General features: G+C 53.6%; 1 protein-coding gene across 1 annotated transcript in view; it reads right to left on the reverse strand.

Annotated features, from left to right (window-relative positions):
• Window positions 1-1,839: 1,839 nt before the first annotated feature.
• The window catches only part of WNT7A (Wnt family member 7A), a 71,252-nt gene continuing 48,079 nt past the window's right edge, over window positions 1,840-25,012 (reverse strand). The window contains exon 4 of the mRNA XM_082639783.1: window positions 1,840-4,170. Within this exon, the coding sequence (XP_082495909.1) occupies window positions 3,691-4,170 (480 nt within the window). The 3' untranslated portion in view covers window positions 1,840-3,690. The remainder of the gene's footprint in view (window positions 4,171-25,012) is intronic.

The raw sequence follows: 25,012 nt of genomic DNA on the forward strand, positions 1-25,012 counted from the left end.
CATCTATCCATCCACTTATCTATCCACCCATCCACTCACTTATCCATCCATCCATCTACCCATCCACTGACCCACCCACTTACCCACCCATCCATTATCCATCCATCCATCCATCTACCCACCAATTCATCCATCTACCCATCCACCGACCCACCCACCTATTATCCATCCATCCACCCATCCACTGACCCACCCACCTACCCACTCATCCTTTATCCATCAAATTATCCATCCACCCATCAACTCATCCATCCATTCACCTACCCATTCATCCATCCACACATCCATCTACCCATCTACCAACGCACCCACTTACCCATCCATCCATTATCCAACCATCTATCCACTTATCCACCCATGCTCTCATCCATGTATCCATCCATCCATCCATCCACCCACCCATCCACTCACCCATCCACCTACCCATCTACTGACCCACCCACCTACCCACCCAACCATTATCCATCCACTTATCCATCCACCCATCCACTCACTCATCCATCCATCTACCCACCGATTCATCCATCCATCCATCTACCATCCACTGACCCACTCACTTACCCACTCATGCATTATCCCTCCATCCATCCACTAACTCATCCATCCATCTACTATCCATTCATCCATCAACCCATCCACTTTCCCACCCATTCATTATCCATCCATTCATCCATCCACTGACCCACACACCTACCTACCCATCCACTATCCATCCACTCATCCATCCATCCACCCACCCACCCATCCATCCATGCACCATCCACTGACCCACCCACTTACCCACTATCCATCCATCCATCCACTTATCCATCCACCCATCCACTTATCTATCCACCCTTCCACTCACTCATCCATCCAACCATCCATCCCTCCATCCCTCCATCCCTCCATCCCTCCATCCATCTATCCATCCATCCATCCACCCACCCACCCATTCATCCATCCATCTACCCACCCATTCATCCACCCATCCATCTACCCATCCAGCAACCCATCCACTTACGCACCCATTCATTATCTATCCATCCATTCACCCACCCATTCATCCATCCATCCATCTACCCAACCACTGACCCACCCACCTACCCACCCATCCTTTATCCATCAAATTATCCATCCACCCATCAACTCATCCATCCATCCACCTACCCATTCATCCATCCACACATCTACCCATCTACCAACCCACCCACTTACCCATCCATCCATTATCCAACCATCTATCTATCCACTTATCCATCCATGCTCTCATCCATGTATCCATCCATCCATCCATCCATCTACCATCCACTGACCCACGCACTTACCCCCTCATGCATTATCCATCGATCTATCCAACCACCCATCCACTAACTCATCCATCCATCTACCTATCCATTCATCCATCAACCCATCCACTTGCCCACCCATTCATTATCCATCCACCCACCCATTCATCCATCCACCCATCCATCCACTGACCCACACACCTACCTACCCATCCATTATCCATCCACCATCTACTCACTCATCCATCCATCCATCTACCCACGCACCCATCCATCCATCCATCTACCCATCCACTTACCCACCCATTCATTATCCATCCACCCGTCCACTGACCCACACACCTACCCACCCATCTATTATCCATCCACTCACTCATCCGTCCACTCATCCATCCACTCATCCATCCATCCATCCATCCATCCACCGACCCACCCGTCATTATCCATCCATCCATCCATCCATCCACTCACTCATTCATCCATCCACTCATCCTTTCACATGCCTACCCATCCTGACACCATGTAAAGAAGAAAAAAATGGTCCAAGGGAAGAAGTCAACCAACTGTCCAGCCATTTTATTTGTCCATGCTGTGATCCAGGCCCAGTGCTAACATTGGGGAGTCCAACACAGCTTAGACACTGAGGGGCTCCCAGTGTGTGGGGCCATGGGGCTGTGGTCTCAGAGGTATCTGAGTTTCATCAGTGTCTATGGGCATGTAGTTCAGAGGTGCCATCTCTTGGTGGCTCAACACAATCACCAAAGGTCCCTGCTGTCTGCTTCACACCACAAGCCGTCAACCGCAAGCAGAGACAACCCGGGACCAGCAGATGCACGGGCACACAGCAACCTGAATCTCGCAGGCACATGGAGAGAGATACACAGATAGCTGTGTACATGCAGGAGCACACAAGACGTACACACATCAGCACCCGGGAGGTGCTCGAGGGTGCCGTCACATGGCAACCCCGAGCATCCCTGAAGTCTGTCTGTCTCTCTCTCTCCCTCTCTCTCTCTCTCTCTCTCTCTCTCACACACACACACACACACACACAGGGAAATGCAAATGGACACACATTAGGACACCACACCCTTCTGGAGGAGAGCTTTCCAGATTGAGAGGCACTGGATGGAGTTGGACCCAGTGTAGAGAGGCCTCATCCACACCTCTCTCTGCCCTGGGACCGTGACACCAACCACCCATCCACTAACTTACTGCTGCTTGTGGGACCCCTCACCCCAGCTCTGCTGCCCCATAACTGAGGATACATGGCAAAGGCAGGGCGTCCTGGTGAGGAGTGGGCTCCCTTAGCTGGCTTCTGCTGAGTGACGATGACCTGTCCCTGTGATGGTCATGTGAAGCCGAGGGCAGGAGCCTGCCCACTACATAGCTCAACTCAAGGTCACTGCTCAGGGACCCTGCTCAAAAGGCCTGAGCTCAGCAGGCTGTGGCCAGGGACCTGCTTCCTTCCTAGGGATACCGATGACACTGCAGCCCAGGCATCTGGGGCCGCTTCTGCCCACGTGGCCAACAGAACTTGAGAACCCAGCCATGTGAGGGCCCCCATGGGGCTGACCCCATACCCAGGCCTCACCCCTCCTCACCCCAACGGGAGTACTGGAATTAAGAAGAAGCACAAGCCATGGAATGATACAGGCAGACTCAATATAAATAAAATATTCATATAAAAATAGTCTCTTACAAAATATTCTCTCTTATCCAGTGGCTCACTTTCCAAAAGATGGAAACTGCTGGGAGTTTTAGTTTTACCTTTCCTCTCTCTCTATATTCCAAACTGGACTTTTCTAATGGTGACGTTTGAGCTGGGGAGGACTACAGGATGGGAAACGTATCCTGGAAAACGTCTCCATTTCTGGACCAGCTTAAATCTCTGGAGAATTAGCAGCAAACAGCAAAAAAAATATAAGTGTGTGTGTATATGTCTACATAGGTATACAGGATGTCTGCCCTTGCACTTAAACATCTCGTGCGGCAAGGGGGTACTTGCGAAATCAACTAGTACCAGTGTCTGCAGAAAGAATCATTATGTACAGTTCTACTCGGCTTCTTGTCCTAGCGACAGAATTATCCCACAGGAAAGCAAGCGGTCCACTTTGATTGCGGAAAACGGATCCCGACGAGGTGGAAGGGTTCTTTTTAATTAAATAAATTAATATTATTTTCTATCAGGATAAAGTGTTAAATATTGCTCTCTTGAGGCCCCGGAGCCCAGAGTTTCTGGTGCGAAGGCCCTGCTCTGGCCGAGGAGGCCCCGGGCAGCGTCTGGGGCCGAGGGAGTGGCGCTGGGTGTGGCGTGGACAACTCGGGGCTCCCACCGCAGATAAGGCGAGCTCAGCGCGGCTGCAGAGGTCTGGGCCGCGCCCGCGGCGCGGAGAGCGTCCGGTCCCCGCCGCCCCGCCGCTCACTTGCACGTGTAGACCTCGGTGCGCTCGCTGCACGTGCTGCACTTGACGTGGCAGCACCAGTGGAACTTGCAGTTGCACTGCCACACGCGGGCGTGCTGGTGGGTGTTGTAGCCGCGGCCGCAGCACATGAGGTCGCAGCCGCTGGCCTGGGGGGCCGTCTTGTTGCAGGCACGGCCCTGCGTGCCCACGCTGCCCGTCACCGGGTCCTCCTCGCAGTAGTTGGGCGACTTCTCGATGTACACCAGGTCGGTGTCCATGGGCTTGCGGTAGGACAGCGGCTTCTTGATCTTCAGGAAGGTGGGCCGCTTGTTGCGGCTGGCGCGCACGGGCTCCACGTGAACGGCCTCGTTGTACTTGTCCTTGAGCACGTAGCCCAGCTCGCGGAACTGCGGCAGCGTGGTCCAGCAGGTCTTGGTGGTGCATGAGCCCGACACGCCGTGGCACTTACACTCCAGCTTCATGTTCTCCTCTAGGATCTGCGGGGGTGGCAGGGAGAGCACAGCGCGTCACTGCGTGGCCGGCCGAGTGGGGCCCCTGGCCCGCCCGCCCCCTGCCCCGCCTGGCTGGGTTTGGCGTGTGTTTTTCTCTCTGGCGCAGGAAACTGAGACCTGGATTCGAACCACTCTCACCTGCAGCCTTTGAGCTGTGCCTTCCCCAGGACTCGCCTCCCCTCCCTGCCCGCCCACCCTGAGTGGTCCTCATGCCGGTGCTTACATCAGTTCAGGCCAGTCCAGACCACACATAGGTTCTCTCGGGGCTGCACAGGCTTAAAATCATTTTTGAGCCAACATTTAAAAACCAGGAGACTTTCAAAGACAGACTGCCAGGTTTGTTGGCAAACAGAAAGGGCATCTGGCAACTCTGGAGTGATACTCATTATTTCATAACCAGTGCAGCTGGGCACTGACCTGCTGGCCACAGAGGCCAGCACGGCAGTCCTGCTGCATCTGGCTCCCCTCAGCCACCGTCATCGCACGGCATGATACCTGGAGTTTTATCAGCACCTGCCTCCCTCACGGGTCGGCATCCCTCAACTCGCCACAGTCCTTACCACTCCCTATCGCCTCCCCGACCGCAAGCTATGCTTTTTCAGAGGTCGTCTGCTTTGATCACTTGTGGCAGCTGCCAGGCCCTGTGGACACATCTGAGTCTGGGAACCCTGACTCTGATTTCACCTTCCCTGACTCCCAGCCTGGATGATGTTTTCCTTCTTCCGAGTTCCCAGCACCTCTCAGGCATCATCACAGCATGAGGGGCAGCACTGTACAGGGAGTGAAAAGCAGAGATTTGGACCCTGGGTTTAAATCCCAGATCTAACATGAACCTGCTGTGTGCCCACAGGCAACTTGCTTCAGCGGAGCTGCAGTTTCCCCATGTGCAGAACGGGGAGGATGATAGTACTTCATTATAATCATACAATGATATGCTGGACAGAAATGAGGATGAACTTCTAACACACACAAGAAGCTCAGATCTCTAAGATGTAATGTTGCATGAAACAAGTTGGATGCAAAAGAGAATATACTGTGTGATTCCACTGACAGGAAGTCCAAGGACAGGCAAAGCTAACGACTGTTTTTCACTTAATCTTTTTTTTTTTTTTTACATCTTTATTGGAGTATAATTACTTTACAATGGTGTGTTAGTTTCTGCTTTATAACAAAGTGAATCAGCTATACATATACTTATATCCCCATATCCCCTCCCTCTTGCATCTCCCTCCCTCCCACCCTCCCTATCCCACCCCTCTAGGTGGTCACAAAGCACCGAGCTGATCTCCCTGTGCTACGCGGCTGCGTCCCACTAGCTATCTATTTTACGTTTGGTAGTGTATATATGTCCATGCCACTCTCTCACTTTGTCACAGCTTACCCTTCCCCCTCCCCATATCCTCAAGTCCATTCCCTAGTAGGTCTGTGTCTTTATTCCTGTCTTACCCCTAGGTTCTTCATGACATTTTTTTTCTTAAATTCCATATATATGTGTTAGCATACGGTATTTGTCTTTCTCTTTCTGACTTAGTTCACTCTGTATGACAGACTCTAGGTCCATCCACCTCATTACAAATAGCTCAATTTCGTTTCTTTTTATGGCTGAGTAATATTCCATTGTATATATTCACTTAATCTTTATTTACATGTATAGGCAGTGGGCCAGAGATGGTCCACCTGCTGGATTTTGCTGACCCCTGCTTTGGAATATCCCAGCAATAAAAGAAGACACCATTTACCAAACCCCCACTAGTACAAGATATTTATATTGTTTTCAGGTTTTTTCTTTTTTTTTTTTCCAATTTTTCTCTTCCCTCCTTTCTTCCTATTTTTTTAAAAACTATATGTAATGTGTAAGGAGGCATTTTTAGAACTAAAGCTTCTCCTACTTCCTCCTCATCTTCAGCCTGATTTCATCCTAATGGACACTTGCTGTTGTGTGCCAGGCACTGGGATGGGGATGTATTAGTGACGTGGTTTCTGGGTCACTTTCCTGGTTCTTCATCCAGACTGCCAAATTGCCTTTGCCTGTTACATAGTGAAAGAATAAGTGAATGAATGAGTAAATGACTAGACATCTATTTGTCACCTGTGCACACCACACACTGGCTCCATGCTTTTATACGTGGCGTCTTATTTAACTCCATGGAGTTAGTGTGACTCCATTTAACAAGGCAAAAACTGAGGCTCGGCTGACTCCTAGAGCTGGTCTGTGAGGTGTTCGGGAACGAGGGTCTTACTGCCGAGGGGTGCGAATCAAGTGCTTGGTGGCTGCTTACTTGCTCTGTGACCTTGGGATTGTCACACCCCCTCTCTGGGCCTCAGTTGCCTTCAGTGAACACGGAGTGAAGGCAATTCCATCTTTTCTGACAAAAGTGAGAGGGCTGGAACAAAATCAGATATCCCCAAAATAGCCATTAGTTCTGCCTCTGGGTCTGGGCCTCTGCTGGTGCTGGGGACACAGAGGTGACAAGATAAGATTCCCATCTCCAAGGAGGGCCCCATGTCCAGGGTCGTCCCAACCCTAGATGCTCAGCTTCCAGGAGGAGGTGACCAGTGCTGGTCAGTATACTCAACAGAAGGGAAGACCAAAGTGTCTGCACTCAAACAAGCCAGCGAGGCCGGGGCATCCAGAGTGTTCGGGGACAGGGATGGATTCTGGTCGGCTGAATGTCTGGTTCCGGGACACCTAGAGCTACAGAGCATGTACTGTCCTGCAACCGCCACACACGTGCAGCTGGTGGTGGGTGAGCAGCCACTCAAGTCACACAGATGTCCCTTTTTTTTCTTCTTTTTTTTTTTTTTTTTTTTGCGGTACGCGGGCCTCTCACTGTTGTGGCCTCTCCCGTTGCGGAGCACAGGCTCCGGACGCGCAGGCTCAGCGGCCATGGCTCACGGGCCCAGCCGCTCCGCGGCATGTGGGATCTTCCCAAACCGGGGCACGAACCCGTGTCCCCTGCATCGGCAGGCGGACTCTCAACCACTGCGCCACCAGGGAAGCCCCAGATGTCCCTTTTGGTCATCGGTGAGGAGACAGTTCCCAAATGTCACCTTTCCGTGTTGGCCTAAAAAGCGTGGGGAAGGGCGAGGTGCAGAGGTTGTGATGTGTGCTGGCGGCAGAGGTGGGCAGGCATTTCTGAGGCCTCACGGCCTGGCTGGTAGATCTTAGTGCGTCAGAGGCTCCAACACGGATGCCTGGGCGCAGGGGGCATTGAGAACAGATTCTGACACTGAGTGTGGGTGAGGCCACAGAGCACCTGGAAAGCGGAGATGCACACAGCTGTGACTCAGAAGTGTCCCCTCCAAGATGTATGCCCTAGAGAATCATATGCTTGTGTGCACAGGAAACAGGTTCAAGGATGTTCAGAGCATCAGCATTCATTGTGGCTCCAAACTGGGCATGATCTGATGTCCATCCACGGTAAAATGGATAAGCGGAGGCGTGTGGGCTCAACAGGACACCCGAGGGCAGTGACCATGATTGCCAGCCATGGCAGCAGAGATCAACCTCAGAAATATAGTGGGGAGGGAAAGAGGCAATCGTGGATGATTTCCACAGAATGATTTCATGTGTGTCAAGTTCAAAGGCGGCAAAACTGGACTGTGTTGTTTAGGGGCACACACAGAGGCGGTGAGTGCAATGGAGAGTAAAGAAATGAGGATCATAAGTATCAAGGCAGTGGTTGTCCGTCGGGTAGGAGGTGAGGGGCTGTGGTGGGTGAGGATCACCCAGGGGGCTCCTGGCAGTATTCTGTTCCTTGAGATGAGTGCTTTATAATTATTCTTTTAAATCCACATGGATGATCTGAGTGTTGTTTTGCATGTAAGCTATACTTGCAATTTATTAAAATGCAGTGGGCACAGTAGCCCACAAGCACATGAAAAGATGCTCAACATCAGCTCCAGGGAAATGCAAATCAGCACCACAGTGAGACACCCGTTCACAGCCACTGGGACGGCTACAAGAGGAAATACAGGGAGAACAGTTGTTAGCGAGGTTGTGGAGAAAAGGGAACGAACCCTCGAACACTGCTGGTGGGAATGTGAAACGGTGCAGCCCCTGTGGAAATGGCCTGGCAGTTCCTCAAAGTGTTAAACATACAGTTACCAAATGACCCAGGATTGTGGTCACAATGTCTGGGTCTCCCGCTCCCCACCCCTCAACTCATACGTTGAAATCCTAACCCCCAAAGTGATGGTATTTGGTGGGGCCTTTGGGAGGTTCTTAAATCACAAGGGTGAAGCCCTCATGAATGGGATTAGTGCCTCATAAAAGAGGCTCCAGAGAGACCCCAGCCCCTTCCAACTCGTGAGGACCCAGTGAGAAGGCCCCAGTTATGAGCCAGGAAGTGGGTCCTCATCAGGACTCAACCCTCCTCTCGGGCTCCCAGCCTCCAGAACTGGGAGAAATCAATTTCTGTTGTTTCTCTGCCACCCAGTCTGGGGCATTTTGTTGTAGCCACTCAGGCACACTAAGACACCCAGCAATTCCACTCCTGGGCATATATCCAGGGGAAATGAAAACACACATCCACATAAAAAACGGATAAAACAAAGTTTATAGCAGCATTCTTTAAAATAGCCCCAAAGTGGAAACAACCCAAATGACCACTGATGAACAGATAAATGAACCCAACTGATGAATAGATAAATGAAGTCCATCCATTCAGAATATCATTCAGCCATAAAAAGGGATGAAGTGCCGACACCTGCTACACCATGGATGGACCTCGAAAACATGCTGCTCAGTGACAGAAGCCAGACACACAAGACCACGTATTGTATAACTGCATTTATAGGCAACGTCCAGAAGAGGCAAATCTATGGAGACAGAAGGTCGACTAGTGGGCTGGGAGGCAGTTGGAGAAACGGGGAGAGACGGCCGAAGAGGGTGTAGGTCTCTTTTTGAGGTAAACTGACTGTGGTGATGGTTGCACATATCTGTGAATATATTAGTGCTGACCTGTACACTCTGAGTGAGGGCATGAATTAGACTAATCAAGTTGGCTTTTTAAGAAAAAGTCCCTGGTAGGATGTCGTGAAGAAGCGTTGGGTTGTATTTGCGCATCTGTGACACTGAATGTGTCCTCGGTGGTGGCCCCTGAGCAACGAGCCCCAGAACCAGGGCCAGGCGCCCGGGCTGGGCAGGCAGCTGCCTTCCTCTTCTTCTGTGGCCACCCATGACCTGAGGCCGTGGTGGCATTTGTATGGGCCCCTAATCGGATGACACGCAGCCCCTTAATTCTGCAAACTCTGCATTTTGAGAGCCTCAGTGATCGCATTATGTCCACATTAAGCTGGGCATAATCACAGCCACCCTGGCCAGGGCTGGTCACCCAGACGGGCACCGAGCCCTTTGCCCAAAGCAGGGGACAACAGCAGAGGAAGTGTGTGGGACAAAGCCACGCTGTGCTCCCACCGTGAGGCCAGGCTGGCTCCCAGCTTCCAAGCTGCCCAGGGGGACTTCCGGGGCACCCCCCCTTACACTTGAAGAGCTTGGGACACGCTGAGCACCTACTGTGTGCCGGCACCGTGCAAGGACTGGGGTCTCGGTAAAGTTAAGGCCACGAAGCTGCCGCCCTTGTAAAGAAGATAGGCTGTGGGGAGAGGGAAGCAGGCACGTGGGGAGAGGGGAGCAGGCACCCACTTCAGATAACAGAAAAAGTGAGAAGATGGAAGCGGATCAGGGCTGGAGAGCGCGGGCGGAGGCAGGGGCGGCTACGTGACACTGAAAGTAGGGGGACACCCGAGCAGAGGGCAGCACAGACCTGTCCCCTCGTTTCATCTCCACTTGAAAGATGGACTGAGGCAGGGCCAAGGGCCTGAGGGCAAAGGGCCCGAGGCTTCTGCACAATAGGGCCAAGGCCTTGCGGTGCCCGGGCTACAGTGCAGGTGCCCAGGTGGCACAGGTAGGGGGGCCCACCCCAGAGGCTCTACCAACCATGTTAAGGAGGTGCGATTTTTTTTATTATTCTGTGTTTTTTTATTGAACTTTTTAAAAAGTTTTATATTTACGGAAAAATTGTGAAAATAGTACAGAGGATTCCCATACATCCTGTATCCGGTTTTGCCTATGACTAACGTCTGACATTAGTGTGGTAAATGTAAACTTATTAGTGTGGTAAATTAATTAATTAGCTAATATTTATTATTATGAGCTGAAGTCCGTACTTTATTCAGATTCCCTTGGTTGATACCGTATGTCCCCTTTCTGTTCCAGGATCCCATCCAGGCCACCACATGGCATTTAGTCATCCTGTCTCCTTGGGCCAGGAGATGGGATTTTATTGTGTGTGGACAGGGCGGCCAGTGGTGGCCAGGAGCAGGATTTACGATTTTAAAAAGACCTCACGTTGGCTGTAACAAATCCACCACTCACACTGGTGCTGGGAGAATGTGTGTGTGGGGGCCTTACTTTTCATAGGATTGTTCTTTGTACCATTTGAATATTCTACACTGTCAGAAAAAAGTCACCTCCTCCACAAAGCCTTCCCTGATTGCCAGGGCAGTCGTTCACTCCCTCATGGTTTCCATAACTGTCCTGGGCTGTTGGGTAATTTTCACTTTGTCCCTGTGATGACTGGGTTTGGGGTGGAGGGTAATATGGGAAAGTTCTGTACCTTCTCCTCAATTCTGCTGTGAACCTAAAACTTTTCTGAAAAAAATAGTCTATTTAAAAAAAAAATCCCAGGAGAGAAGGAGGGAGTTTTTCTGGAGTCAAGATTTGGCTGTTTCTGCAGCTGACCGGCTGGATGTCCTCGCTGGGCCTGGGTTTTCCCCATTTTGAACTCAAGGGGTTTGAACTAAATGATTTACGAGGCTGCTTCTGACTCTCTCTGAGAATCCTGACCTCATACCCACACTGCTTTTTAACCCAGACAAAGCATTTTCAGAGTTCTGATGGCATCTGGTAGTCTGACACCTGCCGAGAGATGGGCATATCCATCCCATTTCACAGGTGAGGAAATTGAGTCTCAGAGAAAGGAAGGGACTTAAGACCACAGAGCAGGCTGGATCTCCTCCATACGTCTCTCCAGAGCACTCCCCACCCTTCCCCAGGAGGCTGGACCAGAGGGTGGCACCCCTGAGCTTGATCTAGTTCCCTGATGGCTATCGGTGAGTGGCCTGGCCCAGGGCACACCGGGGAATGCAGCCGCGCCCCTTCCAGGTGGGTCTGGCCAGTGGAAGGCCCTGGAGGGAGCCCTGAGGGCAGAGCCAAGTCCTGGTTAGTATTCCTCCTGCTCCTCCCTGCTGGCCCACAGGGTGGCTGTGTTCCTCTAGCAGAGGTCACGGCTCCCACATCCTCTCTGTGAGTCCCCCTGGGTTCTAGCAGCCCGACCTCCCTAAGGAGTAACGGGACCCTGGTGCCAGCCCCAGGGTGCTGCACCATCCCCCTTGTTTCCTTTAACTTTGTCCTTTGTTTTATTAGCAACCTCTCCTTTACAAAACAGCTTTGTTGCAATATAAGTCACATACCATACGATTCACTGTCTTAAAGTACACGATTCAGTGGTTTTTAGTATATGCAGAGCCGTGCAACCATCACCACTAAGTTTAGAACATTTTCATCACCCCACAAGAAACCCCGTGCCCATCAGTGGTCGCTCCTGTTTCTCCCTTCCTCTCAGTCCCTGGCAACCACTAATCTACTTTCTGTCGTTATAGATTTGCCTGTTCTGGACATATAAATGGACTCATACAATATGTGGCCTATTGTGTGTCCAGTTTCCTTCACTCAGCATAATGCTTTCAGAGTTCATCCATGGTATAGCAGGTGTCAGCACTTCATTCCTTTTTACGGCTGAATAATATTCCATTGTAGGGGTACGCCGCACTCTATCCACCCATTCATCAGTTGTTGGCCTGCAGTCTCTGTTTAAAACTCTCCCGAATTTCCTAGTCTGAATGTGCCCGTTGCATGGGCCCTGACCCCGGTGCTGCACACCATTCCTCCTGGCACAGCCAAGCACGAGCCCACCCCGGGACTCCCAGTCTGTCCTCTTTCCCCTTTGTCCACCTCTGGGCTCTGCACCTGCTGGCCCTTATCTGGAAGGCCAATCTTTACTGCCATTATAGAGGCTCAGCCCAACAATTCCACCACAGAATATGTACCCTCCGGGGAGGCTCATGCATGTGTAAAATGACAGCCTCAGAGAGGCATTATCTGAAATATCAAAAGGCCGAAAGGATCTAAAGATCCACCAATGGGGACTGGTTCTACAAATCATGGTGCACCGATAAACTGGAATGTCCTGCAGCTGCCAGAGAGAATGAGGCAGCTCTGTACTTTCTAGTGAGGTACATAGTGGAGAGAACAGAGGTGCAGGAAGGTATGCAGAGCAGGAGCTGTTTGTACGAGACAGAAAAGACCTGTGCGTGCGTGTTCCTAAGAACACAATAACATCCCTGGAGGAGTACGTGAGACACTGGTAGGAGTAGCTGCCTCTGGGGAGGATACCAGGTATCAGGGGCCTTACTTTTCATAGGATTGTTCTTTGTACCATTTGAATATTCTACACTGTCAGAAAAAAAGTCACCTCCTCCACAAAGCCTTCCCTGATTGCCAGGGCAGTCATTCACTCCCTCATGGTTTCCATAACTGTCCTGGGCTGTTGGGTAATTTTCACTTTGTCCCTGTGATGACTATCTACCTGTTAGCTTCCCCCATCAGGCCAGCAGCTCTCTGTGGTGGACATGGAGATATACCACCCAAACCCCCCTTCAAGGGAGGTCTTGCTTCACAGCTACATGTAGAGATGTGCTGGTGAACAGGCTCTCAAAAAAAAAAAAAGCCCTGTTTTGTAGTGTTTGCCAATTCCTGTGGGATAAATGCTCCCACCATGGCCAATTTTAAGCTACTGGTGGTTTCCCAATCAGCTTGCAAATCTCTAATATTATTTATTTAATACTGCGTCTTGCGAGTGATAAGCCCTGGCACCAGCACACCACGGGACAGGGCAGCCTCCAGCTGTCAGATGCTGCAGGGTCTGTCCCAGCTCCAGATCCCTGCAGCCCTCCCTGCAGCCAGGGACAGAGAGAGGCGGGGGTCCCAAGGTCTGGCCACTCCCACCACAGATCCAGAGCTCCCGAGCTCCCACCGCGGCTTTGCAGGCCAGCATCACAGCTGCACTTCGGCCCTGTCCTGTTCCTCCCGCCCTCTTCACTGACCCCTAATCAACAGCTTAGACCGAATTCCATCTCAGCCTCTCCTCCTGGAGGACGCTACCTGTGACACTCCTGGGGGGCTGGGGCCAGGACATTCCCCTCCACCTCCTAGCCTCGGGCAGAGAGCCTGGCGTAGAACAGGTGCCGGCCAACTGCGAAGGGAAAGAAGGACCTACTGTGTGTCTGCTCTGATGTGCATTCATTCACTTACTCATTTTGCATTGAGCACCTATTGTGTGCTGCTGGCATCACTCCTGCTGTGGGGGCCCTGGGAGGACCATGATACAAACAGATGCTGCCCCTGCCTTCTCTGAGCCTGCAGACCCACACCAGAAGCAGCCATGGAATTAATACTCCCCCCAAATCTAATTACAAGTTGGTGAGTGCTGTGAAGGAGTGACACAGAGAGCAAAGAAAACTTGACCCAGGAGGAGCTGCTCTGTTTGCAGCAAGGGCCAGATACCAGGAAGGACATATTAGAATCAGCCAAACTCAAGACCATACAATGGAGAAAAGACAGGCTCTTCAATAAATGGTGCTGGGAAAACTGGACAGCTACATGTAAAAGAATGGAATTAGAACACTCTTTAACACCATGCACAAAAGTAAACTCACAATGGATTAAAGATGTAAATGTAAGACTGGATACTATAAAACTCTTAGAGGAGAACACAGGCAGAACATTCTAGGACATAAATCACAGCAAGATCATTTTGACCCACCTCGAGAAATGGAAATAAAAACAAAAATAAACAAATGGGACCTAATTAAACTCAAAAGCTCTTGCACAGCAAAGGAAACCATAAACAAAATGAAAAGACAACCCACAGAATGGAAGAAAATATTTGCAAACGACGCAACCGACAATGGATTAATCTCCAAAATTTACAAACAGCTTATGCGGCTCAATATCAAAAAAACAAACAACCTAATCAAAAAATGGGCAGAAGACCTAAACAGACATTTCACCAAAGAAGACATACAGATGGCCAAGAGACACATGAAAAGATGCTCAATGTCACTAATTATTAGAGAAAAGCAAATCAAAACTACAACGAGTTATCACCTCACACCAGTCAGAATGGGCATCATTAAAAAGTCTACAAACAAATGCTGGAGAGGGTGTGGAGAAAAGGGAACCCTCCTACACTGTTGGTGGGAACGTAAACTGGTGTAGCCACTATGGAGAACAGTATGGAGGTTCCTTAAAAAACTAAAAATAGACCTACCACATGATCCAGCATTTCCACTCCTGGGCATATATCCGTAGAAAAACATGGTTCAAAAGGATGCATGCACCCCAAAGTTCACAGCAGCACTATGTACAATAGCCAAGACCTGGAAGCAACCTAAATGTCCATCGACAGATGAATGGATAAACAAGATGTGGTACGTATATATGATGGAATACTAGCCATAAAAAAGAATGAAATAATGCCACTTGCAGCAACATGGATGGACCTGGAGATTATCATACTAAGTGAAATAAGTCAGACAAAGATAAATATCATATGATATTACTTATATGTGGAATCTAAAATGATACAAATGAACTTACTTACAAAACAGAAACAGATTCACAGATTAGAGAACGAATTTATGGTTACCAGGGGAGAAGGATAGATTGGGGGTTTGGGATTGACATGTACACACGGCTATATTTAAAACAGATAACAAGGACCCACTGTACAGCACAGGGAACTCTGCTCAATATTCTGTAATAACGTAAATGGGAAAAGAATTTGAAAAAGAACAGATACATGCATATGTATAACTGAATCACTTTGCTGTACACCTGAAACTAATACATTGTTAATCAACTATACTCCAATGTAAAATAAAATTTTTTTTTAAATTCAAACTTGGAATAATGTTTTTTAAAAAATTTCTATGGAACCTGAGAAAAGTGAAGAAACGTAAAAATGTAAAGGAAAAGAAACTAAAATCTTTCTAAATAAATACCTGACATTAAAAAAATAAAATAAAATAGATAACCAACAAGGACCTACTGTATAGCACAGGGAACTCTGCTCAATATTCTGTAATAACCTAAGTGAGAAAAGAATTTGAAAAAGGATACATGTACATGTATACGTATAGGTGAACCACTTTCCTGAAACTAACACAACATTATTAATCAATTATACTCCAGTATAAAATAAAAATTAAAAAAAAAAAGAATCAGCCAAACTTAGGGGGATGGGGCAATGGTAGTTCAAACCAGGGAAGAGCACACGCCAAGGCCCAGAGGTGGGAGGGATGCAGCCCGACCCCGAGAGGAACAGAGGAGACATGGCTGGGGCCGTGTGAGAAGAGATGGAGCAGGGAGGTAGCGGGGCTGGACGCTCAGGGCAGGGATGCACCTGGAGTACCTGTGAGCCAAGGGGCTTTCGTGCAGGGAGTGAGGAGGTCTGACACTTGGAAAGATCATGCCAAAGAGAGTGGAAATGAGGTCAGAGAGTCAGAGTGGCAGGATGGAGATCCAGAGGGAATGTCCCCATCACCCAGACCAGAGATGATGGCAGCTCCGATGAAGAGGGTGCAGTGGAGGGAAGAGAAGGCAATACTGGGTGGGGGAGGATTGCGGGGCCCAGGGGTGGCTCATGGGCCTCTGATGGATATGGAGGCCATGCAGTGAGACGAGGGACCGGAGGAGGGGCCAGGCTTGGGGAAGGGCATGTGTTGAGGGTGTGATGAGAAAATCTGGGGCACAGTGAGTGGCCAGGAAAAGGGGCCTCTCGGGGAGCAGAAGGGTCTTTTGGTGCCACTGAAATCTGGCCCCAGCCAGCTTGGGTGTCCACAGTGGATAATCCCAGTCAGGATTCAGTCACTTCCAAAGACTAAATAAAACGTGTGGTTAAAAACAGCCAGAAGTAGGACGAACACCTATAATTTTTGGTATTAAAAAAAAAAAAAGATTGCGGAAGCACAAGATAGGAGAGACTGAGAAAGATGAAAAGCTCTAGCTGACCACCAGAGCACCATGAACCAAGAGGCTGCTAAAAAGCCAACCATCTGAAGCCGTATTAACAGAGGTCTAGCGCTCACAATACGAGAGGAGATGGTCTTGCTCTATCGTTTTCAGAACTGGGCTACGCCCCAGCAGATGGACAGAACAGAGCACACGTGGAGAGGAAGGGGCTGGAGAGCGCAGGCTAAAGGAGCTGGAGCTGCCCCGCCTGGAGGGTCCTGGTCACCGCCCCATACATTCTGCAGGCCTGTCCTGGGGCTGGGTGAATGGGAGGGACTGTGTGTCTGTCCCGAGGACAGGACTGGGACCCCAGCTGGAGGGGAGTCATAGGCAACAGATCCCAGCTCAGTGAGATGCCAGCCGTCCCCACTAGGCTGACCAGCACTGGAGGGGCCGCCGGGGGGCGGTGAGCACCTGTCCTGGGAGGGTGTGGGGTCTGCAGTGGGGATTCCTGAACCAGGTGGGGCAGGGCTGCTCTCACCCTGCTTCTCTGTCCCCCAGCCCAGCCCCAAACCTGTCTGGAGCAGTAGGAAGGATTTTCTGCACCGCTGGAGGGAAGAAAATCAATCTCCTTCTGACAGGTCCCCCAGGAAGTGCCAACAATGTACCAGGTGCTGCCCAGAGCCCAGAATTACCAGGGCGGGGCTCCCAGGCCTGGGAGAGGCCTCTGGAGAAACTTGGCTCCAGAAAGATTCCTGATTCATTACACCCAACAGATACCATCAAGGTTGGCCTCCTGGGCTGTCCAAACTCTCGGGGCTGCCCAGATGATCTAGGGGTGAACTTCCTGGAGGAGGAGGGGTTCTCAGGGGAGGGAGGTCAGACAGCGACCTCTGGCTCCCACACGTCCCTGCCACATGGCGCTCCTGGGACCAGGAGCCTCTGTCACCCGCCACAGCATTCTGAGAGGCATCTGAGTATTAAAGCCAAAAGCTGTTTGCCAGTGTTGAATTCCACCGCCCCCCTTCACCTCCCCACCAAACTGCAGTCCCCAGGAAAAACACAGCCCAGGAGGATTTCCCCACCTCAGGGCAACCGGTCCTCCTACCTGCCCTCCTCCAGGAATGCACCTCCATTCATCCCGGCATGGCCCGGGCCATCCCAGCCTTTCCAGGGCCTCGGCAAATGCCACCTCTTCCTCAGAGCGCCCTGCCCGCGCCCCACCCAGCCCCAGCAGGACTCCTCCAGCTCGGACCTCTCCCAACCTCTCCCACTCCTGACGCCCTTCTCTTTGTGCCTTGTTTTACAGCGAGCGCAGTGTGGCCTCCGAGCTCTGCACACTGACTCCTCGGTGAGCCTTTCCCCAGCCGCGGACGCTAAAGCAGTCCCACAGGTCATCACCCCCAGTTACCACAGGTCATCACTCCTAGATCTCACCGGTCATCACCCCCAGAGCCCACGGGTCATCACCCCCAGTTCCCACCGGTCATCACTCCCAGTTCCCACCGGTCATCACTCCTAGATCTCACTGGTCATCACCCCCAGAGCCCATGGGTCATCACCCCCAGTTCCCACCAGTCATCACCCCCAGATCTCACCGGTCATCACTCCCAGTTCCCACCGGTCATCACTCCTAGATCTCACCGGTCATCACCCCCAGATCTCACTGGTCATCACCCCCAGATCCCACGGGTCATCACCCCAAGATCCCACGGGTCATCACTCCCAGATCCCACGGGTCATCACTCCCAGATCTCCCCGGTCATCACCCCCAGATCTCCCCCGGTCATCACCCCCAGATCTCCCCGGTCATCACTCCCAGGTCTCACCGGTCATCACTCCCAGATCTCATTGGTCATCACCCCCAGATCCCACGGGTCATCACTCCCAGTTCCCACTGGTCATCACCCCCAGATCCCACCGATCATCACTCCCAGATCCCATGGGTCATCACCACCAGTTCCCACTGGTCATCACCCCCAGAGCCCACGGGTCATCACCCCCAGAGCCCACGGGTCACCACTCCCAGATCCCACGGGTCACCACTCTCAGTTCCCACCGGTCATCACTCTCAGTTCCCTCTGGCCATTGCTAGGTATGGGCTGGTGACTCAGGCAAGTCAGGACCAATCAGAGTGAGTCCTGGGGATCTGGTGTGAAGAGAAGACAAGAACTATTGGTAATTTCCTGCCAGAGGAACAGGATGGGATACAGAGGGCAGAGCTGTGGGCAGCTATGGACAGGCATCTGACAGCCATGTGGGTCTAAGTAAGAAAGCAAAGCTGAGAAATAGAGATGAGGGGTGTGTGGACTTGTTTCCTGGGAGTATCATTTGTACCCTGGATCAAGCTGGCCCTGAATCCATTACCTCAGGACCATTTGGTTCCATGAACTAACGAATTTCCTTTGTTTTTAAGCTGGCTTGGGTTTCTGTCCTTTATGGATTAAAATGTCCTAACTGTCCCAGAGGTCCTTTCGTCTGTGCAGTAAAATGTTTTACATAGACCCAATAGCCAGTCCTTAGTTCATGGGTTTGAAGTCACAGCAGGAAGCAGATCTGAGGGCCTTGGGGAGGCCAGGCCCTGAAGGTGGAGGCTGCGGGTTAGCTGGGCATCTGCTGCTCTGTCCGTCTGACCCCCCAGTGTTGGCCAGCCTGACTCTTCTGCAGGGAGAGGTCAGTTCTGGGCCGTGTGCACCCCAGCTGGTGAGCAGTGACCCAGGCAGTCAGAATCAGGCTCAACATGGCAGCACACTGTGACAAAAGGCAGCCTGAAGCAGGGGAGAAGGCACCAGTGTCAGAGCCAGGCAGCCCAAGAACCCGCTTCGAATCCCACCTCTGGCCACCACATGCTGGTGATGGCAGAAATAGCCAGAGGGAACAGGGCACACTCCCTGTCCGGCCCTCCACGGCCTAACCACACCTTGCCTGCTGCTGACCACAGAGGCTGAAAACACAGGAAACTACCTGATAAAAAGAGAGACCTGAGAGAGCAACTTCTTGTTTTCCGTCTTTGTATGCTGTGGTGTGAAAGCGTGATTCTGGGAGCTCAGGCAGCCATCTTGTGAAGCCGAGGCAAGAGAACCAGGGGCCAACAAGGTGACAATCTGCAGACGGAAGGATGGGAAACAGCTTGGGCCTCGAATAGATTGTTGAACGTCGGAAAGAAACTACATCCAGATTTTCATTTTGCAAGACAAAGCCGGCTCCTGTCAGTGAAGCCACATCTGGTTAAGCGTCCTGTCACTTGGCACCCAAGCCTCTTCAGTGATCTGCTCCTGCTTGTAAAGTAGGAGCAGTTCTTTCCTCAGAGGACATGGTGGGGATTAAGGAGAGAAGGGCTATCAGGGCCTGGTGTGGCGCGTCTCACACTATAGGCCCCTAACCTGCGAGTTCTTCTCGTTTCCACACAACGAATGCTGAGGATGCCGGGGTGAGCGTGGCGCAGTGCTGGAGGGGCGGGGGGCAGGGTTGTGGGGTGGAAGGAGCTGGCAGGCGCTGGTCCTGCTTCTGCCTCCACATTGCTGTGTGGCTGCGGGCAAGCCCCTTTCCTTCTCTGGGCCCCAGTTTCCCCCGCCTGTACAATGAAGGTGCCGGAGGGGGATTTCCAAGAGAGAAGACAGTGACACAGAGGGACGAGGAGGGCACATTCTCCCAGATGTTGCCGGGTGGGAGTCGACCTCTGGGTAGTGCGGCAGTGCAGAGACACGAGGGAGTGACCGTCCCCCCGGGGCCACCGTGAGTGGCCAGTGGGCCCCCTGGCCCTGCCTCCTGCCTCCTCCCACACGCAGATGCCTGTCCTGCTGTGACCCGCACCCCAGCTCCTGCGGCGCGTCTGCGCTCCTGCCACCTGCACGGGAGAGCCTCCTCGGTCACCTCCTCCTCCCTCACCCCATCTGCCCCACTCCCGGCAGCAGCCTTGCCCGTCTGTGTTGCTGCTGTGCCTTCTCCCGCTCTCAGCTCCCAGCACCCTCCCCCAGCAGGAGACCTGGCTCCCGAACCTTCTCCAAACCCACTCCCCACCCGACCCGAGGCAGCCGGGCCACCTGGGAGAGGCGGCACCGTCGGGGAGAACACAGAGAGCAGGGGGCAGGTGTGCTGGGCGCCGAGGCCGCCGCCTCCGGGGCTGTGTGGTTTCCACAGAAGGCCCTGCCTGGGCCAGACTCAGGGGACGCGGGCAGGAGGATGGTCCCCGCGTCCCGCTGCTTTCCTCTTCCAGGGCTCCAGGCCCCAGCTGCCCGTGTTTCTCGTCTCCAAGCTGCACGTGACCCAAACCACCTTCAACAACAGAGGCCAGCACTGGTCCTTCGTCCTGTGTGTGTGACACAAGGTGTCCCTCACTGTGCACGTGCTACAGCCATGCCCTGTGCTGGGCCCTCATGCCATCTGCCTAAGGAGACCCACAAGGTGGGGGCCATGCTGCAGTCAAGGCTGAGGGCCTGGGTGTGCTGGGCACCTCTGTGCCCCCTTCTCCGGCCCTGGAGGCTCACCCGTGTACCCTGCGCCCACAGGCTCCCGTCCTCCAGCGTCTGGCCAGGCCCAGCCGGCAGTGGGGAGCAGGGAGTGGGGCGTCCTGCAAGAGACTGGATGGCAGGAGAGAGGAGCAGGGACACCTCTTCCCCGGCTCCCCTCTCTGTAGGGCCGCGTGGTGGCCGTTACCCCGTTCCTCTACCTGGGGCCACGGCTCCCGCCAGGTGGCCCCTCTCCTCCAGCTGCTCGCCCTCCAGTCCACAGGTCCCCTCTCTGCCCCGCAGGCCCCGGGCAGCACAAGCTCCCCACGGCTACCGGCCCCAGGTGCTGCAGCACCCCTCGGAGGACAGCCTGGACGCTACGTACGCCCTGAAAGTAACCCCTTTGTTCAGGTTCCTTCCGGGATCCCAACGGCGCCACTGACCAGACCCCGCGGGGACGCTGGGTGGGCGCCACCCCCCCACCGGCCTCGGTCGTGTCCCCTTGTTCACCAGAACACAGCCAGTGGCGGCAGCATCAGGACCCAGTGACCAAAGGCGTGGTGCCCGGCCGGAGGAGCCCTCAGGAGGGGCAGCTGTGTCATTACGGTGCTGAGGTTACTGACGGCGCTGCATGCACTCCCCGTGTTCCTCCTGGATAAGAGGAGGGACAGCTGCTCACACAGCCCCATGCTTGCTCCATGCCAAACTGCCCTGTGTCATAACTTCCTGTCTGCACGCCCATCCCTCCCACCAGGCTGTGAGCCCCACGAGGGCAGGAACCGTGCCCAACTCCAATAAAAGCCACTGACAGCGTCAGCTGGGCTTCCAAGCTCTTAACAGACAGCAACGTGCTGAATCCACATGGTAACCCCATGAGGCAGATTTATCCTCATCATCCCCATTTTACAGGTGAGGAAGCTGAGGCACCAGGGGCCACAGATGGGAAGTGCTGGGCTGGTATGTGAACCCAGGCAGTCTGGCTGTAGCACTACGGGATGCAGCTGAACAGAACGAAGGCGGGTGTGCCGGGATGGCGTTGCTCCCCCAGGCCATGGTCACAGGACTGGATAGTGCTGTGGACGCCATGGTGCCCCCCCAGGTCCTCCCCCAGGACCACACACTCGCTGCCTGGCTGCCCGGAGTGTCAGCTGCTGACACCCTCAGCCGCATCCCTGCTGGAACCGTCCTCCCATCACGGGAGCAGCCTCACCCGCGGTCATGGCCCCTCATCATGGCAGCCCCAGGAGTGAGTGGCCTGGCCCAGGCCACTTTGCTCTGCCCTCAGGGCTCCCTTCAGTGTCTTCCACTGGCCAGACCCAACCTGAAAGGGGCGCGGCTGCATTCGGCCGGTGTGCCCTGGGCCAGGCCAATCCACTGGTTGATGCTGGGGACAACTCTAAAGGGCCATTCCAGCCCAGAGCCACTCATGAGACCAGCTGAAGCCTCTGTAGCTGCGGCATCACAGCCCAGCTTCGCTCCTGCTTCCTGGGAAATGCCCTGCACGCAGCGGTCCTTTCCAAGGAGGTTGACCTAAGACAACGTGGAAGCCAGTGGGCAGGCAGCCGTGGACACTGCCCTCACAAAACATACACAGGAGACCCGAGGTGTGAGCGCCGCCCTGGGAGGGGGCCGCAGGCTGGGGGCCCAGAGCTGACAGCCCCGCCCCTCTTCCTCCTCCACCTGCCCTCCTCCTGCACGTCCATCCATCATGAGCAGAAAGCTTCATTTCTTTCAGCTGCAGCTGTATTCCTCTGGGCAACTCAGATGAAAGAGGGGAAAAAGACAGCTTTTTTTTTTTTTTTTAGTAAACATTTGGAGTATTTTCTTCTTGGTCACATTCTTTGAGTCACACTGGATGCACCGACTTCAAGCAAGTATTCCTGTCTGCCTCGGGTGGGGATGGCAGGGGAAGCTGCGTTCCACAGAATAAGGCCGCTGGAATGCAGCTGGGTTAGCCCGACGGCACGGGAGGCGTGGACTCCGGCCAGGGCCTCAGGAAAAGGGGTGTCAACCCCATCCCGAGGGACAAGCTTCCTGGTTTAGATTGGGACCTCCTGTAAGGACTGTTTGCCGGATTACGGCTGCTCAAACGCTGTCTGTGGCTCCCAGTCATCCGGGGGTTGAAGCCCGGAGTCCGTGGCCTGGCTCTCGAGGCCTCCATGAACTGGCCTCTGCCAGCTCCGGGGTCTCGGAGGAACCGTTTCTCGGGGACCGACACCCCTCACCCCCAGACTTGTGTCTTTCTTGACGTGGCTCTCACAGTCACCACCCCCGACACAAGCTCACACACAGATTCCTGGACGGTGGAAGCCAGCAGGGGGGTCCCCGCGCTGCCCGCCACGGCCCGGGCAGCCTCTGCTGCACTCGCCTGTACCCGGGGCCAGCACGGCCCACTGCCGACGTGGAACAGACAAGCCCCACGGGCAACCCTGCCCCGGCCCAGCCCTGCCCCCGCTCTGGCTGCTGCTGTCTTACCTGGGGGTGGCCTCTGACGGGGTCTGCCGCCCTGGAGTGTGGACTGCGACTGAGGGAGGCAGTCAGGGACCCCAACTATCGCCTGAGGGGCAGGGAGGCCAGCGGGAGTGGGTGGAGCCGTCAAACACACGTTCCTCCCGACCTCTGACGCATCAGTGGATTGGCCTTGGCATTCATTCATTCATTCACTCACTAATTCATTTTTCTACCATATGTTAATTTAGTCCCTGGCCTGGGCGGGCCTGAGGTTGGTGGCCAGGTGGCAGAAAGAGGCCAGGCCCCCGCTCTCCGGAAGCTTACGCTCTTGGGGGGTAAGGCGGCCGTGCATCCAGCTGTCATATAGGCACGAGGCCAATGCCAGCTTCCACCATCGGCGGCTCTGAAGGGAAGTGCGTACCTGCCCCTCCTGTGGTCACAGGCCCCCAGCGGTCCCCCGCTCCACAGCCCAACTGGAAAATGTTTCTAAGACAATGGAAGAACCTGAGTCAGGTGGGGTGTTACACAGCACTGAGGGATTGTTCACGTTGCTCCGAGTAATAACGCTGCCACTGTTATGTTCTTAAAACCCTTATTGATTAGAAATACACAGCAGGTGAAATAGCATCTTGTTGGATTCACCCCATACCGTTCCAGTTTGTGGGAGCCTGGTGGTGGAGACTAGAACAATGCTGATGGCTGTTGGCCAATGCTGGGGTTCTGTGCTGGGTCCGTGGGGCCCCGTACACTGTTCCCTCTCCACCTACACCCCGTGGTCCCTCACACCATCCTCTCTCCACCTACACCCCATGGTCCCATACACAGTCCTCTCCCACCTACACCCCGTGGTCCCGTACACCGTTCTCTCTCCACCTACACCCCGTGGTCCCGTACACCGTCCTCTCTCCACCTACACCCCGTGGTCCCTCACACCATCCTCTCTCCACCTACAACCCGTGGTCCCATACACCGTCCTCTCTCCACCTACAACCCGTGGTCCCTCACACCGTCCTCTCTCCACCTACAACCCGTGGTCCCTCACACCGTCCTCTCTCCACTTACAACCCGTGGTCCCGTACACCGTCCTCTCTCCACCTACACCCCGTGGTCCCGTACACCGTCCTCTCTCCCCCTACACCCCGTGGTCCCTCACACCGTCCTCTCTCCCCCTACACCCCGTGGTCCCTCACACCGTCCTCTCTCCCCCTACACCCCGTGGTCCCTCACACCATTCTCTCTCCACCTACACCCCATGGTCCCATACACAGTCCTCTCTCCACCTACACCCCGTGGTCCCGTACACCGTTCTCTCTCCACCTACACCCCGTGGTCCCTCACACCATCCTCTCTCCACCTACACCCCGTGGTCCCTCACACCATCCTCTCTCCACCTACAACCCGTGGTCCCATACACCGTCCTCTCTCCACCTACAACCCGTGGTCCCTCACACCGTCCTCTCTCCACCTACAACCCGTGGTCCCTCACACCGTTCTCTCTCCACCCTACACCCTGTGGTCCCGTACACGGTCCTCTCTCCCCCTACACCCCGTGGTCCCTCACACCGTTCTCTCTCCACCTACACCCCATGGTCCCATACACAGTCCTCTCGCCACCTACACCCCGTGGTCCCATACACCGTTCTCTCTCCACCTACACCCCGTGGTCCCTCACACCATCCTCTCTCCACCTACATCCCGTGGTCCCTCACACCATCCTCTCTCCACCTACAACCCGTGGTCCCTCACACCGTCCTCTCTCCACCTACACCCCGTGGTCCCTCACACCGTCCTCTCTCCCCCTACACCCCGTGGTCCCTCACACCGTTCTCTCTCCACCTACACCCCGTGGTCC

This window comes from Mesoplodon mirus (genome assembly GCF_964341445.2).
Source record: "Mesoplodon mirus genome assembly, chromosome: 12".
In the NCBI taxonomy this organism is placed as follows: Eukaryota; Metazoa; Chordata; class Mammalia; order Artiodactyla; family Ziphiidae; genus Mesoplodon; species Mesoplodon mirus.